The sequence below is a fragment of the Saccostrea cucullata genome, unplaced genomic scaffold (genome assembly GCF_032062105.1).
Source record: "Saccostrea cucullata isolate Sc308-1 unplaced genomic scaffold, CSIRO_AGI_Scuc_v1 ctg81, whole genome shotgun sequence".
Taxonomy (NCBI): domain Eukaryota; kingdom Metazoa; phylum Mollusca; class Bivalvia; order Ostreida; family Ostreidae; genus Saccostrea; species Saccostrea cuccullata.
In genome coordinates, this window is record NW_026931903.1 from 1 (window position 1) to 19,990 (window position 19,990).

General features: G+C 33.1%; 1 protein-coding gene across 1 annotated transcript; it reads left to right on the forward strand.

Annotated features, from left to right (window-relative positions):
• The first annotated feature begins 914 nt into the window (after window positions 1-914).
• On the forward strand, window positions 915-11,094 carry LOC134233974 (protein PTHB1-like). Its single transcript, XM_062716025.1, has 22 exons — window positions 915-1,075; window positions 1,304-1,466; window positions 1,706-1,770; window positions 1,889-2,002; window positions 3,399-3,573; window positions 3,746-3,824; window positions 3,925-4,012; window positions 4,298-4,393; window positions 4,533-4,665; window positions 5,346-5,527; window positions 5,856-5,935; window positions 6,139-6,298; window positions 6,498-6,602; window positions 6,737-6,877; window positions 7,068-7,166; window positions 7,595-7,767; window positions 7,981-8,133; window positions 8,316-8,498; window positions 8,842-9,043; window positions 9,347-9,583; window positions 9,950-10,045; window positions 10,289-11,094. Exons 1-21 carry the CDS (start codon window positions 964-966, stop codon window positions 10,039-10,041), a joined length of 2,832 nt encoding a protein of 943 aa, XP_062572009.1. The 5' UTR covers window positions 915-963; the 3' UTR covers window positions 10,042-10,045; window positions 10,289-11,094.
• Window positions 11,095-19,990: the final 8,896 nt, after the last annotated feature.

A 19,990-nucleotide genomic window follows, 5' to 3' on the forward strand; every position in this document is an offset into this window, starting at 1 on the left:
GTATAACATCTTTCGTTGAATTCTCTTGGGGGTCCATTTTCTTCATAAGATTTTAATCTAGTTTGATTTTCTTGCCTGGCTTACCTTAGCGCCGTCAACAAACAAGTTTACCAATCATAGTTTGGCACTTGCGTTCATTGAAGAAACCATTACAGGATACAGCAAAGCATTTGAAAGATGACGATTGGTCGTTTATAGGGAATTTGTATGAAATTTGGTCAAATTGTCGAAGTTTCTCTGTCAACACTTACCTGTCACTTGGACTGACAGAGAACGCAAAGTAATCGGTCCTTGGTTGTTTTTATCGGTTTTGCCGACAGGACCGAAAGATTTCAAGAACTCTGATTCTCTATTATGAAATTGATGACTCAATCATTTTAATACATCATCTCAACTTCTGTACAAAAGGCTGTTGCATTTTAACCCAAGTTAACCTCTTAAAAAGTCTTTAAACTATATTTCCGGATTCATTGGATACATATTCCTGTGTTAAATAGCTATCCAAAGAAATAGTGTAAGACTTTTTAAGAGGTCTACTCAGGCTCAAACACAGTATTGAATGAATAAATGGATCAGGTATAACACATAATGATGCAAGTAAGTGTTCCACTGGATAAATGTGTTCTAATTTAGCAGAGTGGGTATATTAAGATCACATTTTCATGGCAAAAATAACTGTTACATCTGTGCATCAAAACTAACTTTTTGATATCACATCAGATTTGAAAAAAACAATTGAAGTTGAGGGGGGGGGAGGTATAATTAAACTATCATCTTCATACTTGTCCATGGAGAATAATTACATGTATATGGATGTCCCATACATTATAATTTTTATTTATCATGAAATGCACTGCATAAATAATTTTTCTCTCTCCAAGTTCAAACTGTTTATCATGTTGACGTTTCACCCTCTTTTACCTTCTGATACAGGTGTCAGACTTTACTTAGCTAAAGAGGGCAATGTCGTTGTTCAAAGCTCGGGACTGGTGGTCCACCACTGTCGGTGAAGAGGAGGAGTTTGATCTGGGATGTCTCTGTGTAGCCAATATTGACAATGCCAGTGATGAATTAGGTAATCAGGCATTTTCTTCCACATGCTAAAGCAATTTGTTGTTTTCGTATGAGTGCTTAAAATGCAGAGTAATATTTTGTAATATTGTGTTCTGAATCAACTCAGTCTGAAATTCATCAAATAAGTAGTACCATTGAATATGGCTGAAATCTGAAATATTTCCAGATGTATTCATATCTTATTTATTGATGAAAGATACCTGGCTATAATGACTTTTTTATTTTGTAGACAAAATTATCATTGGAAGCTACCATGGCATATTAAGAATCTTCAATCCGAAGCCCACAAAGGCAGATGACGGGGCTTGGTCAGGTTATAAACCCGAGGATGTTCTGTTGGAGGCGTCTCTACCGGAACCCATACTCCAGCTGGAGGCAGGGAAATTTGTATCGTAAGTACACTGTTCACAGTTTACTAACAATAAATATTTCTTTTTTGCATCATGTACATGCATCAGTTTCCCGGAACACAACCTGAGATTTCTTTACAAGTGAAAAATAATTATAATAAGAGAAGGTAAACATGGTAACGAAAAAGCTGAATATTTTTTGCAAGCCAAGCATTGGAGAACAGAAATCATTTGAATTTTAATCAGTTATTTATTTGACGTATGATATACAAAATTTTCAGAGGGACAGAAAATTTACATTTAGCAGTCCTGCATCCAAGAAAATTAGCAGTTTATAAAGTTGCAGGTAACCAACTATAACTTCTATATTTTAAGTATCAGTTGACCTTGCAATTAATATAAGTTCTTTTTAAAATAAAAGGTATGAGTTTCCATTGATATAATTATCATGACATACATTTCAGTGACATCTGGTGCTGTGGAACATGGCAGGCATTTTCAGCTGAACCTTGCATTTGAGCATAATCTTAAAAGAACAACATTCAACTTTTGTTATGGTCCATTTGGTGGTGTAAAAGGTAGTTTTCTCAATCATAAGTTAAAATTTCTACTCCAAAATCAATACAGTCAAACTTGTCTTAGCGGCCACCCGAAATCAACGGCCACTTGCGGTCAGCGGCCACTTTCAGTTCCCCCCGAAGATTTTTCCTATATATTTTAACTGGAATAAACGGCCACCTGTGTAACGCGGCCAGCGGCCACTCAAATCCTCCCCCAACAGCCTTATTGACACTGTAATAGGCGGCCATTTCGTCACTTGTTGCGATCCTATCACATCTTTTAAACGCATTGGCTTGAATAATTATATCCTCGCTAGTCAATTTAACCTATTAATGCAATTAAACAAATTGCTTTTAGTTACGCTGAACTCTGTTTGTGTTTATGAAAATAAAATATTTGTCCTGTTAGATCAATTTGTAATTATTTTTCAAGATCGCCGATTGAGAAATTAAAAGAATTAAATTACAATTGATACTTTTCTCTAGCTAAAGAAATTCACACCTTTTAGATTTTGAATCCATGTAGAAGCCCTAATTGCTACTCTTGTGAAAACAAAGTGCTTCATATGCCATGATTATCTCGTGAATTTCACTATCAAGAGACGATCAATAGGGATTAGTTACGCTCTGCTGCACTTGACACCTGTGTTATGGAATGATTTTCAACTGCCTAAATACATCTCTCTGGTCAACTGCTTAATTTCATTTGTGTGTCTGTGTATGTTACATAGAAATTCTTTTATAAAGCTTTATAAACAATAAGATTAATCAGACTTTAAAAACATCAGCAAGTAAATTAATTACCAATTAATTAATTTGGGGGGGGGGTGTTATACTGCTGACCATTTTTTTTAACTCATGAAAGTGAACATATTTTTAATTTCTTTGCTTTATTTTATTTACCATTAAACTGTATTTTTGTGTATTTTTTCTTTATAAAAAAAGGATAATAGTCAGGCACTGTATGTATTTCTTCAAATGAAAATTAAAAGAATTTTATATTTTAATGTAACAAAAGCACACTGATGAATGCAAGATTTTTAATTATTATGTAGGAATAGAAACATGCACAAAACCTAAACATTTGGAATTCTTTAACATTCTTTTTAAATAAGCTTGAATTATCATATATACACATAAAAAGCTTTTGTGAAATTGACCTGTTTAATTATGATTAATCAATTTAACTGTAGTGCTTAATGTTGTTTATTTATTGACCGAATGTCCTGTTTGAGGACAAACTGGAATAAGAGGCCACCTGTCTTAAGTGGCCAGTTTCCGGACTTCCCAAAGGTGGCCTCTTAAAACAAGTTTGACTGTAGTTCAAAGATGGTCACTTAGAAATTACTTCTACTGGCCTACTCTTTATATCCAGATCTGGATTTAACATTGATATACAATTTCTTTATAACAGGAAGAGACTTTATCTGTGTGCAGTCGATGGATGGCACAGTCTCTATTTTTGAGCAGGAGAGTTTTTCCTTTTGTCGGTTTTTACCAGGTGCTCTTTTACCAGGCCCTATAAGATACATGCCAAAATCCGATAGCTTTGTAACTGTCTCATCCACATGGCAGCTAGAGTGCTACAAGTAAGTCTGACAGGTCACCAACATTAAAGTTTTCTTTTTTTACACCATGTTCATGAGTCCCATTCATGGATCACAACCTGATGCAGTCTGATAAATAACTATTTTAAAGTTGCATCAAATCACAAATGATATACAATGCAGTGCATATTTTGAAAGTTGCCTAACTTTGCAGGTACCAAGTACTAGCTGTAGCTACTGATGCCAAAACAAAAGAAGAATCTCAGAACATTAAATCTGGAAAAAGAGTCACGGTAAGACTGTTGTAAAAAAAAAACACTTCTTAGATCTCTACCAATTATACTGCAGATTAAAGTCATTTGGGAAGCTGATATTTATAATTTTATTTGACAGTGGGATTGGTTCTACAATCTTGGAGAGCAGGCCTTAGATTTGGTGGTTGTAAACTATGAAAATTGTCCACCTTCTATTATGGTCTTAGGTAAATGAAAGGCTGTTCATGCTTGAACATAAATATGTTCATGCTTGGAAAGCTAGTTAAGATACACCTCCTTGATAAAAATCTAAACAAGAGAACATTTGTCAGTAATCAATACATATGAGACATATGCACATATAAGAAATATAAGAAAGTATGGATTTATTTTGTTGATGCTAGTGTTTAATTTCAATAGAATTTGATTAACAATTCACATTCTCTTAATATTTCTTTTTTTTTTTTTTTATTTTTGCCCATAACATTCAAAATATATATGAATTTTTACAGGAGAAAGAAACATATTTTGCCTAACTGAAATGGGAAAGTTAAGATGGATGAAGAAATTAGAGTATGAACCTAGCTGCTTTTTGCCATATTGTTCAGGTAAAGAACCATATCCTTTCGTGTTTGGAAAATAATCTGACCAAATATTTTGATTTATGAAACTGATTTTCTTCTGAACCTTGAATATTACTTTATTTGGATTCTACAGTTCAACCTGAATTTTTGTATATACATGTAGTTGTAGAAAATACTGTGAACTGTTTGGTGGCTACTCACACTACAAATTCTTTGATGGTTTACCAAGACTTTACCCTGAAGTGGGCAGCCAAGTTAGATTTTACACCTGTCCAAGTTAGACTTGGCACATTTCAGTAAGTCAATTTCAGTTAGATTTAAACATTTTGAGGCAGCAGTGTTTGAATATTGTTCGGCATACACTGTAAGATTTCTTTTTCGCAAACAGTTTGTATAAACAAATGCAACTAATTTAAAGGATAAAGTAAGTTTTATTAATATTCTCACATATACAGAGCATGGTACAGTAGGTTAAGGGCAGTGGGTTGGAGCGGGGGGATTTTTTTAAAAACGAGAATAGTTACAAGACATCTGTTATTCGTTATAAGGATTGATTTTAAATGATAACATTCGTGTTAAGATCACAAACTTTATCAATTTCCTGTGTGTCATTGATTTTTAATCAATATTAAAGCTTGTAATGCTTTGAATAGCTCAGGTAAACTATTTAGCAGGTGTGCATATTTTTTACACTTGGTATTAGATAGGTACATGTATTAAAGTAAAATGTACATGTACACAATGGTATGAAAAAATAAGCTGATTTACACTGTTTTTCAGTGCAACATACATCTTAAATTTGAAAGTAAATTCTTTTTTTTTTACCTGTTACCTTGACCTGTATCTATAGTTAAGATAAAATTCAGTATACCGGTAAATGTGAACCAGGCATTTTCTTATATTCTTAGTGCAAACTTTCATTGTAAGATTTTAGGTATGCTTGATTAACAAAAAAAATTTTTGCTATCAATTACAGAGATCTGAAGGGTGTGATAGTGACCTTGTCTGACAAAGGTCGTCTGGAGTGTTCCTACCTCGGTACAGATCCGGCTCTGTTCATCCCTCCTGTTCCCGAGTCCCGGGAACTGAATTACGCTGAAATGGATCGAGAAATGGCACAGCTTCAGAAGAGAATCAAGCAGTCCTCACATAAAACTGGTAAAACCTAGTTAAAAGATCATCAGAGTCACTATAGTCACATATTAATGTTTTTGTTTTTTAATGTTTGTTATGCTGATCATTATAATTATATTTCTGTTGTTTTATAAAACCAGTTTAGCCAAGTTTTGATCTTACATCATGTAAATTTCATCATTGTCAGCCCCAAAGGATCCAGGAGGGTGGGTCCAAACTCATTATTATCCTTTCAGTCTTGAAAAGGTTCTCTTAACCCTGGCTCCTTATTGTACTGAACCTCAAAAAAGAGATAAATTTACTACTGCTAGTATATTCACTTTGATAATTAGGTGTCTGTTTTGTGATTTAGTTCTGATGCCCAATCTGAAGAAACAGGAAGATGACTTACAGCTGTTAGCACAAGTCAATCCCAACCTGGATGATGTTTCTGTAAGTTTTAAGCAAGGAAAAGATTTTTTCTTTTTTCCATATTGAAAACTCGGTGAATTTAATACATATTTTTTTTAAGGTGTTGGAAATAGCGACAAGTTATCTTTCTTAGATAAATGTCAGCACATACAGACCTTTTCTAAATCTTAAAAGGCTTCATTTGTATGTTACATTTGCCTAACAAATGGATATGATTTTTTTAGATGGCTACAGAGGTAGAATTTGATGACCCTGACCCTGTGCCCTCCATCACAGTCCGTGTTCAGGTCAAGGCCAGATTGACCATAGAACATATTAAAATGCATGTCCATGCCAGCTGGCCGCTCAAGGCCAATGTCACCTCGTTTGAGATTTCCTCTGTTGGTAAGATATTCAATAATAAATTTAATGACAGTAAATTAAAAAAAAATTAAGATAAATTGTCAATAAGCATATTTAATATGCTACTTATATTAAAACATATTTCATTAATGTCCATCATGATGTTAATACTTGTATTTACTTTTTAGCAAATTTTTTTTGTTTTGATTTTTTGCTTCATAATTTGACTTTCTATTTGCAGATCCCAGTAATCCGTCAGAATTTTTTGTGGCATTCTTCATGGTTGGGAAGGCACTGCCTGCTGACATGTCTATTTCTGTGTCAGCTAACTACATGAGTGCATCAGGTCTGACTTCTCTGTTTTTGTCCTTATCCCTCCAAAGATTGTAAACTACTTATTAGTTCTATATAATTTTTGTGCATGCACATGGTATTTGGCATATTGTTGTACAATTTTTACAAATCTTTCATCATTGACAGGTGCTCCAAGAGTTGCCACAGCAAGGGCAAAGCTCCCTATAAAACTTGTGATAAAACCAATTCCACCAGTGAAGAATGCTGAGTATAAACTAACTCTGGATAGTAACAAGCCGCCAGCTAACTTAAATGAAGTCTTTCCAGGTTTGTGAACATAACACAATTGAATACTTCTGCAATGACTTTAGAAAAAAGATTTTTATTTTTTGGTATTGTATAAATTATAAACTTGAGTTAATTATAAAGTGAGAATATCATAACTGAATTTTTCTGTGCTGTGATTGTGGTACCTGTATTGATAAAAAATACAAGTAAGGTGTTTTTGAATTTGTAGATCTACTTGGTGAGAATGCAGGAGGACAGGGTGCTGCATTAGGATTTCAGTATTATGGAAACGGCCCTATTGTGTCTGTGCTGGCATCCAAGACTTCTCGTAAGTGTGTGGTGGTCTTAAATATCCAGTCAGACATCCACTCTGAAGCTTTATGCCCTGACATGGATAAAGCAAATAGTGTTTGATGAATCTGTCTCCTATCCCTCTTTGCTTCCATCTCTCTGTCCCACTTTGGTTCAGTTTCTCAAGACAAAATATTCTGACCATTACCTTCCGTTTGACCTTTAGATCCTAGCTCTTCATTTATACAAATACAGTGTATATTAAGATCGATTTAAAAGATTTTCATTAAATGTCCTACATTGATACTTACTAATTGAATTTTATCTGTTTCAAAAATAATTGTTGGTTGACCTTTTGTTTTATTTTGATGGCAGTTTTCACCATCAGAGTTTAACTTGGTTTCAAAGAAACTATTCAAAAACATTTTCAATGAATTATGCACTATTGACTAACTATCATTGTAGAGAGGTATCGCCTTCAGTGTGACCGATTTGAAGCCATGTGGTTAATGGTAAAGGAACTAGCAGGGAGACTAAACAGCCACTTCAATCGAAGTAAAAATGACAACTTTACACTGTATTTTACTGGACAGCTGCCAATACAGGAGTATTTTGATCTGATTGATGCTCACTTTGAGGTAAGGACTAAAGAAAGATGATATATTTAGGAAGGTTTTAAAGAAATTGGAAGATTGATAATAGTTTACAGATAGGTTTAGATAAGTTGTTCATATGCTCATTGCTATGCTCCAAAACATTTATAAAGTAGTATTTCAAAAAGAAAATTAGCATAAAATCATTTTCAATAATATCAGGTGAGAACTAATTTAATTTACAAAATATTTTTACAGCATAGACTGAATGCAGAGAGATGTAAAGAAATGTTAAACCAGCGAGCTTCACAGTTCCGTGCAATACAGAGGCGACTGTTGACGCGATTCAAGGACAAGACTCCTGCTCCATTATCTAATTTAGATACACTCTTAGAGGGCACTTATAGACAGGTAACTGGTATATCCATGAAGTTAATTGTTTTGTAGGAGAAATAATTTCTTGACCACAGACACTGTCCATAGCAGTATTTTCACAAAAATTATTTCAGTAGAATTTCCGAGAACTTAGTTGTAAAATAAGGTAGTGTAAATTTACGAGATGATTTCAGAGCGATGGTTTATTTTTTCTTCAGATCTTACATTTAGCTGATACAATAGAAGAGAATAACCAGTCGCAGGAAGTGGCCGCCCTGAATCTGTCGAGTGGAACCTATCTTTTTAATTACTTGGTTAAGCTGTGGACAACTATGTCAGATGATGAGTATAAGGTTCTACAGAACTGTATCTCACCTGTTGTCTCCAGCTCCACAGAACAGGTAAATACACTATACACTTTATCATGAAACAAGGAGCTACACAATATAGAGTAAAAATGTGTATAATGAACCGGTAAATACACTGTACACTTTATCTTGAAACAAGGAGCAAAAGAATGGTAATGTTAAAGTTTCAACTACCTGAATCAGAATTTTACTAGAACTGAAATTTTTCATATAAAAGGCTTTTACTTCAGAACTTTTGATGATTTATGGAAAGTTTCTATGTACTTGTATCATGTTTACTGTTGAATCTGTACATATGCCTGTACTTGACACAAAGCCATACCTTTAGGCACCTGCTAACAGTTTACATCTGACATTTATCTATGTTGTTAATCAGGGCTGGCAGGAGTCGGTGGACGCCGCTGTGACACACCTACTGAGGACCACCCTAGCCAAGTCCTCCAAGGACCAGACCCTGAATCCTCAACCTCTACAGATACCCGAAGACACCACTAAGGTCAAGAAACACATCGCCCTCATGTGTGATAAACTGGGCAAGGGGGCCAGGCTGCTGGAGGGACTACCTCAGAACTCTATGGGTAAGGAAAATCCAGATGGGTATGGGAAAAGAAATGTCCATTTTAAATGTGGAAATGTACATGAAGAAGTTTAAGTGCACCCAAGTGCAAGAGAAATTTGAAAATATTCATACATCAGTTGTTGGTTTTACAGAATTAACCTCTTCCTATCTTTTTGCTACTGATTCATGTATATCAACAATCTACTTAAGTATTGCTGTGTAAATGTACAGTAAATGTAGTGAAATCCAATATAAGGTTATCAACATCAAAGATTTTGCTTTAAAACCATATAATTATACTGTTGTTTTTTCTTTTTTTCAGTAAACATAAGTCCTTCACCGAGAAAGGAGAAGAAAGCCAAAGTTTCTGCTACAAGTAAAACTGTGATGGAGAATGGACATATAGACAATAGTGATGATACAGAAACTCTTATAGGAAGTCAGTTTGGACAGCATAAGAGCAAACGTAACAAAGAGCCAGATTATGGATCTGATTTAAATGGACTCTCTGATTTATCAATGCTGGGATTACCAGCAGAAAACGTGACGTTAGAAAATGGTGAGAAATGTCAGGGGGAAAAACATTCAGAAAAAATAATGCTGAAAATAGTGTCTGAAAAGTAATGCAGTAAATATTACCCTATTCAGCATTTTTGATTTGCTTTATGATTTTTTCATGTAATTGTAAAACAATCCATTATATATGAAGATTTATCGTCTTATATTTCTACATACTACAGTCATTGTGTTAGATTAATACCAGTGTGTGATGATGATATCAAGTATTTGGATATAATTTTACATATGTTGATGTTAGGTGCATGTGAATGTTGCTTTTGAGAGTTCTCTTTGAAAAGGGATCCCATATAAGATATTCTTTTATGTTTTGGAATAGTTTCTAAGTCTAGTTATTGTTTTATTACAGAAATGTCAGAAAAGAGGAAGAAAAAACATATAGAGGCGATGGTACCCGATTTAGATGATATGGAGGATGAACCAGTGATGCTGGAGAACTAGGGAGGTAGGGGTAACTCTTCCTTCTGAATTATTGTCAGTCTGAATGTCAGAGTTAATGTATAAACAGCAGATTTCATGCCTTTATGTGATTTTCTTCATGGTATTGGCTACCAGTACAATAATGTAAAGTAGCTGAATATATATGATTTCACTTGAACAAATTAATTCCTGTGATATGCAATGACTGAAATGCTTAATGAAAACCTAATGCCTTTTTTTGCATAAATATCCTATCTTTTTTTGGCAGCACTACATAATTTACATACATTTGTGATAGCCTGAACCATTGTGAAATCTCCAGTATTGATCTGAATGAAATATTCCGTCCATTGAGGAAGCAGCGGTTCTGTTTCTGTGGCTGTGTTATCAACTTTCTGACACCTGTGATATTTACATCCAGTCAGGTGACCTGTGTACTTATCTCTCTATTACACCTGTGATAGCTACGTCAGGTGATGTACTTACTTCCACACCTTGATTTCATAATTAGTGATCTGTTACAGAAGGAAGAATTACTCATGCATCAGGTTGTGGATAACATTTTTAGAGAAAGACAGCTCTATCATTTATTTATAACTTATTGTGTACTTGTACATGGGATTAGTAAATGTTCTTGCTGATCTCATCCTTATTATAAACTTATCTATTTTTGTCCAGACTTGTTATTTATTTATACATATCACTTCAATGTGTGCTAATTCAGCTTTATGTTGTTTTGAAAATTCATACACTACATGTGTATACATGTATTTACTAAATCTATAAATCAGTGAAATGGGGTAGATGCTGGTTAAAGTGTTTTTGTTTTATGTTTTGCCTCTTTAATGTTTTTTTTGCTTGAATGAAATATTTTGTTTGAATTAATGTATTGTATTCACTGCTACACTTTTGTAAAATTTACTTTTTAATTTCAATCATCTCAGGTTTTCATTTGTAATTTACATCAATTTTGACTTTTACGATATCTCTTATTCTATTCATGTATTATTACCATTTTTAAGCATAGAACTCTTTTCACATTCAAGGATATAAATGAAGATCAGAACATTTTATATTCTGCTATTATTTACTCTCACAGATTTTTAAAATTTCACAGAAATATGTCAACAAATTTTGAAAATTTGTGTGTTTTAAAAAAACCTAAAATTATCGGTATATTTATTTAGAGGAGAGCAGTCAAAAAATTTTGTCACTGTTTTGTTGAGTTTGTGCACTCAAATATAGTGTGTAAATTGTGTATATGTATCTGATTTCACCCTGTGTCTACAGAAATATGTGATTTTTCTATATTTTCAGTGCTCGACCGTGTGACGTTGACAATTGACAGCGCACCACACTTTTGTTAAATTATGTGTAATGCTCGAGATATCGCCAACATAGGTCCAAAATATGCATAATAAAACATGTAGTAAACTACATTGTACATTCGTCCACAAATAGCAAATTGAAATTTTAGACCGTTAGACCTCTGTAAAAAAGGCTATACGGGAGGACAATTTTTATCACAAAATTTATCCGGTGTAAAGAACGTGATTGAGAGTACCACATATATTACAGGTACAGCATTTTTTAAATTTTGACAAATTGGTTGAGGAAAGACAGTTGATGAACAGTATTGCTAGTGAAGGTAACTCAAACTGTACAGTAGGTTGGGAAAATGGATGAAAATGAAAGCTCAATCACATATTTTTTTTATAATGCCTGTGACGAAGATTTTGTGTCCGTGACTCAATGATATGTATGCTGTCAAAATTGATACCAATTTACAACATTTTGATACGAAATTTTGAAGACCATATAAATAAAGATTCTTTTATATTATGTGTGAAATTTTGCCCGATTATGTCGCCAGATATTTTTTCTGTGCAACAAGTCCGCGTAATTTTTGAACGGCCCTCGTATATTCTGTTTCAGCCAGATTTTTAACAATTCTCATGTCAACAAATTGAAAATCTTTGTGTGTTTTACCAGTTTATTTAGTGGAGAGCAGTCTTTGTCACTGTTGTTGAGTTTGTGCACTGTTAGTGTGTAGTGTATAATCTGTTCACCCTGTGTCTACAGTTGTGAAGGTTTCTATATTTTCAGTGCTCTTTTGTGTTCAGTTGACAATTTCAGTAACAGTATGTATTTTAAGGTAACTGAAACCAAATTACATCTAGTTTACATGTACGAGGGTTGTCCCGTAAAATCGTGGACAAGTTGTCTAGTGTAAAAAATAAACATCACTGCGTTCTGAAATTTTCACTATTATTTAGTACATATTTTAGTAATATACACAAAATTTCAGATAAATATATGCATAAATAAACAAATTATGTGATTTTATGCCATGTAGTATCAGATGGATTATATCAAAGTGTCTAAAACAGCGTCACGTTTTATCTTTGCTGAAAATAGTTGGATGAGTAATTTGAAGGAATTTCATTGATACACATTCTTTAGTCTCCATAAAGAGCCAAAGAACCAATTGGCACCCTTATGTGATCTTCTGAAGATTTATTAGTAAGTTACAGACAATATTCTCACCATCATTCAACTAATAGAAAGTCTCATATCGGCGATCTACTGTGACAGCGTCTTTTGCTATTACATTAGGAGTTTGTCCGTATGTTTTGTACTCCCCAGGGACTGGATCAAAAAAGAATTCGCTAAAATTTTAGAAGAAAACTCCTATTTCATTTGTATACTTAAGATATGGTGATATTTTTATAATCTTTTTTCTTCTATGGTCATTTCAAGTCTCTAACGGTGTCATTACAACATCGAATTAAAACGGAACTGCTCTCCGGTGTAACGTCATAAAACGTCGCCATTTCTCGTGTGTTGTGTTTACCACTTTCCCATTTCGAATGCTGAAAACTGCCAAAAATTAACCAAATGCCTTAATTTTTTTACAAAGACTACAAAATTGATTGTGGAATTGAATTAGGATAATTCTAATCCAAATCTTATGTATTTAAACTTTTATTTTGAATTCAAATTTGTGTATTCTTTAATAAAACCTTGGTTTTTTGTATAGGACAATACCCCGTGCACATTCAAGCATAATAAAATCTTTATTTTTGCCTATATTTTATCAAAAAAATCATCATGCACTTAAATATGATAAATAAACATTTACTGAAATTTTCAGCTTAGTGCGACCATTACTTTTCGAGAAAAACGCTTTGTCCACGATTTTATGGGACAACCTTCGTACATGTACTTTCTTTTTGCGATTTTATCATAAAACTCAACAATTTTTATCACAAAATACCGTCCTAAGAAGTAATAGTTTACAGGTACAGATATGTACTTTAAATTTTGACAAATTGGTTGAGGAAAGACAGTTGATGAACAGTATTGCTAGTGAAGGGAGGGGGTAGGTTGGGTGGATGGTTGCTCTAATGAGACAGGGAGATTATAAAATACAGGAATTTGTGTACCTAACTGTGATGTATGCTGTTTTATGTCAGAAGGAAAAGTGTATATAATAGTGCTTGTTGTACAAGACAAGTGAGGTTTGCTTGAGGTATAAAATGACTAGACATTGTAATTTGTAATATAGGGTTTTAAACAACATTTCTGAAAGATAAAATTGCAAAATGATATTTTTATAAGAAAACAGCCTTGATTTTTCTTTCTCAATTGTTTTAATTTTAAAATTTTGAGAAATATAGCAGCCAAAATGCGATATCAGAGATGATTATTATCAGATGTTGACTATAATAGTTTTTTTAATGGAAGTAATAGACTTGGATATGAAAATTCTTACTGGGTATATTTACAATGTTCTATGATGATTTGTGGATGCATTGTTTGTTTTTATTTCATGGTTATAACCTGAAAAAAAAACACTGCAGAAATAAATTCTTACCAAATATGAATATCTAGTTAGATTTATATACAACAACTAGGACCCTTAGGCGTAGCCCCTAGTTAATTTGAAGTCAGCTATTTTAAAACTGAAGTAAGAGAAGCCTATGGGCTTTCTAGCTCACTACAGAATCAAAAGGCAATTTTCTGAGGCAATATGGTTCACTAGAGGGTCTTTGCATTTCAAGTAAAATCTTCACAACACGATTAAAATTTTATAGCTGCTTGAACACGAAACTTTTAACTTATGAAATTAATAAAATATTAAGAGTATTGACACTGGTCATAGAGTTATCTCTCTTGACTTAAAGTAATGTACATCTGAAATATACAAATGATTCTCAAGACTTCACGTGCTTGCTTACAAAAATGTGAATGATATGAAAAATGACATTGGACACCCCCCTCCCCTTTTCCTGGAACACGGACCCAAAGAATCAGAAACTATAAAAATGAATTTGTTTTGCAAACAAATATGTGCAACAAAGTATCGGAATGTTCATTTCTGTGGCCAGTTGATTCCTAGAATTACTACTCCATTTATATTTCACACAGAAGATAAATCACATTGGAAAGGTCGTTTCCTGTTGTTCTGGACTTTTCACAATTTTCTGGGAGACCAATGTGGCCAAATATTTTTGAAAACATTTATCTTTCTTTTATAACTATAATGAATTTGTTTCATGAAATACTAACATAAGAAGCCAAAGGGTAACCAGTTGTACAAAAATAGAAAATAATTTAATGCGAGGTATGGGAACCAAATATTTGAAGAAAGATGTCTGTTTCAATTTAAGCCGCCTCCTCTAGGAAAATTTAATTCTGGAACCTTTTTGCACATCTACAAGACACCATCGATCATATTACAAAAGATGAAATAACTACAATTGAGTAAAATATACGGAGAGTTCTAAAAAAAAAAGTTTTATTTGTATCTCAAGTTGTTATCCAAGGTGAAAATTAAATTTGCACATCCACAGATCTAGACAATATTATATTTCAAAAGAGTAGTTTGAAAAAAAAAGTAGTGTGACAGACGGACAGACTAGGATAAATATATAGACCCGAGCTTTCTCCAGAAGAGTTGTTCTTTTTGACATTGCATTTAACCGTGTTTTTAGGTGTTTTATGAAAACATTTCTTAGGTTTTCTCCTTTGAAGCAATTAGTAAAAATCTTTTAAAATCTTTTTTACATTTTGATATTTTACATGAAAGGAAAACGTCATGTGGAATCGGCGCCATTACGAAAACTGATATTTGGGTGGGGCCAAAATGGCCCATCAAATCATAGGAATATATAGGAAAAAAATTTCACCGTCTTCAACAGGAGTTGATTTTCGATACTTATGAACCGAACTAAATGCCGAAATCAGAATTTATCAAAACCACAATGCCAAATCATGACCCCCGGGGGTTGGGGCCAAAATCACCAAGTTTTACATAGGAATTAAAAGAAAATATCGAAACTCCACATTTCGTAACAGGACATACAAGATTTTAAAATGCACGAAATGAAGACAAATCTCGACAGTGTGACAAAACCTTTTTTCAACGGATTATTTATTTCATAAATGAACCATAAAAACTTTATTGTATTGGTAAGTTCTTTAAGTATTGTACTATTGATAACTTTTGACTTTGAAATTTAATTCAAGTTGCAATCCCCGGGGGTATGGGGACAAAATGGTGGATCAAAGTTTAAAATAGGAATATGTAAAATATCAAAATCGTAAAAAAGCCAGGAAAACGTAAGATTTTTCGGACTATGAAGCAGTTTGATTTTTATACAGATTTGATTTTGTATTTTCTTTTATGGATATGCAGTTTACATAGGAATATTTTAGCCAACATCTCTGTGATATTTTACTTTCAGGTATTTCATGTTCAAATCATGACCCCCTGGGGGGGGGGTGGGTCGGCAGTAAAAAATCTGATATGTGTTTTTTTTTCCTAGCCAATTGCTGCTAAGGCTTTTTTAATTGCAGGAATGACATCACAACATAACAGTCTTTAAGCTAATACAAAATTTTTATTTGTTTGTTCCTGAAGAATTTCACTTTTACTTGACATAGGTCCAATTTGCAATGGAAACCCCCTTTCTTTTTTATGACCTTCAGAGAGAACCACAGAAGAGAATGATCTAGGACAGAGATAATTAAGATTAATGAAGATGTGGGCAGCAACTAAAGAAGTTATGGTTTTATTTATTAAGAAACATGAAAATGTTTTTTGATGAGGAAAAATGTCCATATTACGAGATAAAGCATAGCAATTGTTAATGAGATATATGGAGATAACGAATAGTATTCAAGCTCAATCCATTAAACCATACAAATCAGAAGCAGAGCGAACAGACCTCCAGAACATCAGAGGTGGGATCAGGTGCCAGGAAGGAGTGAGCATCCCCTGCCGAATGTTGAAATTAGTTTAAATTTTACATAATATTATATTCTTTAATTTCCTATTTGTATTGTAAAATAACAACTTGGGTCATGTTTTAATGAGTAAACTGAACAAGTTTTACCGCGTGTTTTTAAAGTTTTTATTCAAATTTCTATAAAAATGGGATTTCAATTTTGAAAATATTTGTTTAGGGTTCAGGAATTGGTGGACTTGCTTTAAAGAGCTTAAAAATGTGCTTATTGCAATACATGTTCAAGACTTCAACCTTAAGTAATCAGCGTGTTATAAACATCATTAATTTATATCTTCAAACTTTATGATCTGTTCCAATTTTCGGAATCTAACATAAAATTTTAACTTTCTATGAATTTTTGATATTTAAAACATACTTCCGTGTACATTCATCTTTATGTTAGGAATTGATTACTCTGAAATATTTTCTTAAACCAAAACAAAAGTGAAGGAGAAAGTTTAGAATCAGTTATGTAAACTGAATGAAATACATGGAAGTAGAACTTTTGACCTGAGATTACAGCACGCAAATGTACATTGCAATCATTGATATTTGCCATTTTTAATCAGTCGTCAAATCTAATTGCATGAATTTGTATTGTGTAATTTATATTTGTATCAGATGACATAATTTCATTTTTATTTTAAAACTTTTCATTTGTAATTCATAATTTTACATTTGTACTTTATCATATTTTATTGTATTTTATAATTTTCCACATGTAAAGTATAATTTTTCAATTTGTATTCTATAATTATCCATTTGTATTCTATAACTCTCCAAATGTAATTTTTCAATTGTATTGTTAACTTTCCAATTCATTGCTGTCATTTTCATTTGCATGCATATTTTTCAACCAAGCCTTTTTGTTTACACCTCTCTAATATATTAAAAGTAATGAAGTAGAAATTTCAGCAGTAATATATAACAATATATTCTGGAAGTGGTGTAAGTCAGAAGTTGATGCTTAAGCTTTTGGAAAATTTGAAATCACAAAATTATAACAAAATCAACAGCATTAAAAGTTATGACTTTTCAACTTTATATACAACCATTTCCGATAATAAAAAAAATTAAGATTCGTCTTAAAATTAAAGTTTTTGAGATAATTGCTACCTGCTTTTTCAATAAAAAAAAGTTTCTGATTGACAATATCTATGAGGTTTTGGGAGACCATGTTTTCTAACAGCCTTTTGGAATTCCCATGGGTACCAATTGCACACCGTTATAAGCAGGCCTATTTTTGTATTCATACGAAGCAGCATTTGTAACAAATCTTATATGTGACACAAAAAGAAACAATTGCTATGGCCTTTAATTTTACATTTAGCTACATCGATGATGTATTATCAGTTAACAAGTTGATGAAACAAGAATATCAGCAGTTTCGTTTAAAGTCACAATTTCGTAAGTTCTATGGTCGATACAATGACCTTGTCAGCAAATACAATTTATCGTTGAATCAAATGCTGACTGACGTTTTCCATACTGATTGTTAGTCCATTATTTATACACTGAATTGACGACGGATTTTTCCGATCATGACAAGGAACACACGACGGGTGTGATCGGTCAACAGGGGATGCTCACTCCTCCATGGCACCTGGTCCCACCCCTGATGTTTCGGAGGTCCGTGTTTGCTCTGCACCTGTTTAGTATTGTTATATGGACTTTGATATTGAATACTGTTCGTTGATCTCCATACGTTTCATTCCATTCTTATGTCAATACGATAAATCCCGTTGTCAGCTTGAAATAAAATAGATCACCGAGTCTGACACGTCTGTTTGATATTTAGATATTTTCTTGAAAAAGACGTTAACATTAGTCTAACAACTAAGCCTTATGATAAACGTGATGATTTTTAACTTTTTAACTTCCCTTATCTATACAGTCAGTTATAAACTATTATCATCTGCATACAGGGTTTATATGTCTCGGTTGACTCTATACGCGAGAGCATGCTCTCTAAAACAAAGTAAATTATTGACAAACAAGTTGTTGAAACAAACATATCAGCAGTCTGTTTTAAAATCATCATTTTGTACGTTCTAGGTTGATACAATGACCTTGTCAGCGAATACAATTTATCATTAAGTCAAATGATGACTGACGTTTTTCTTACCAATAATTATTGTAGGTCATTATATACAAACTGAATTATCGACAGATTTTTCCGTTATTTGCCGATCATGACAAGGAGCACACGGTGGATGTGACCATTTAGCAGGGGATGCTCACTCCTCCATGGCATCTGATCCCACCTCTGATGTTTTGAAGGTCCGTGTTTGCTCTGCTCCAATTTCGTATAATTTAATTGATATTTCAGCTTGAAAAATATCCATTATCTCCATATATTTCATTAAAAATGAAGTAATAAACAAGTTTAATTAATTGAGAAATATATAATAAAAATGGAAACTCATAGAATACAAATGAAAAAAGATCGAATATTGCAGCCTTTTGCCTTGCTAAATCAGAATTGATCAAAACAAGTTGATATAAGCCTAACCCTTTTATAATAGAAAAAATGTTCGCATCAAAGAAACTTCGTGAAATTTACAAGATTTCCCTTTAAAACGCATTCTTTGGTCTGAGTTCAGGAACAGTTTTGCGTTAATTGTGTACACGAAAATCTTTTGAAAGTACCCACACCAAAATGTTCTCCATAACATGTAGCTATTTTAACTCAGTATCTCTGCATCACGGAAAATTTGTTATTTGAAGGCATAAAGGAAATAAATAGACTGTATAATTAGTAGCACATTTTAGTCAATGAATAAAGACCTGTATGATATGTACTTGCATTGACAAATATGCTTAAAGCTGCCATTCAAATTCTGATACATCTTCGACATCAAAAGTGACAATTTCATTGTTTCTCTTTCAAAGTATATCTGGTTTTCAAAGCTCCTATGTCTGTAAATAATCAATTGTGATATTATACAGTCACTGTACCAGATCAAATGGTGGGTGAAATCGGTTGCAAAACAAGATTGAAAGTAAAAGTTGCTTGAAAATACGTTAATTTTATTTCTATCGCAAAAATAATATGTTTCAATTTCAACAAAACTCAGAAAAAAGTAATCTCTGGAATCTCGGAAATATATTGAGATAACGGGCAGTATTCAGGCTCAAACAATACAGATGGTTAAAATATACAAATCAGGAGCAGATCAATCACAGATCTCTAAAACAACAGAGATGGCACCAGGAGCAGGTGCCATGGAAATGTGAGCATCCTCTCCTGAGCGGTAACATCCGCCGACTGTTCTCCTTGTCATGATAGGAATATAACAAAAAAATCCATCGACTATTCATTGTTGTGCAAATAATGGCCTAACAATTAGTATGAAAAAATATCTGCCAGCATTTGACTTAATGATAGATTGTATTGGCGACAAGATTAGAATTTTATTTGTTTTTTATTTGTTTTTAGTAGAAAGAAATTATTCTGTCCATCTGATAGGTCACATGTGGGTTATTTTTTCTCGAACTTTCTACGGATTTGTTCGTATGCCCAATCTTGATAAAGAGAACTACATGGTTGTGCCCGGTCGAAATGGGATGCTTTCTCCTCCATGACACCTGATCCAACCTCGGATATTCTTGAGGTCTGTTTGCTCTGCTCCCAATTTGTATTGTTATGTTCCCCAAACGAAGTTGGGGAACATATT

Bases quoted from the DNA above. Each gene is read 5' to 3' on its own strand.
- LOC134233974 (XM_062716025.1), top strand. From the start codon at position 964: ATGTCGTTGTTCAAAGCTCGGGACTGGTGGTCCACCACTGTCGGTGAA. The intron at 1,076-1,303 runs GTAATCAGGCAT...TTTATTTTGTAG, and splicing joins CAATGCCAGTGATGAATTAG to ACAAAATTATCATTGGAAGC. The intron at 5,936-6,138 runs GTAAGTTTTAAG...TGATTTTTTTAG, and splicing joins CCAACCTGGATGATGTTTCT to ATGGCTACAGAGGTAGAATT.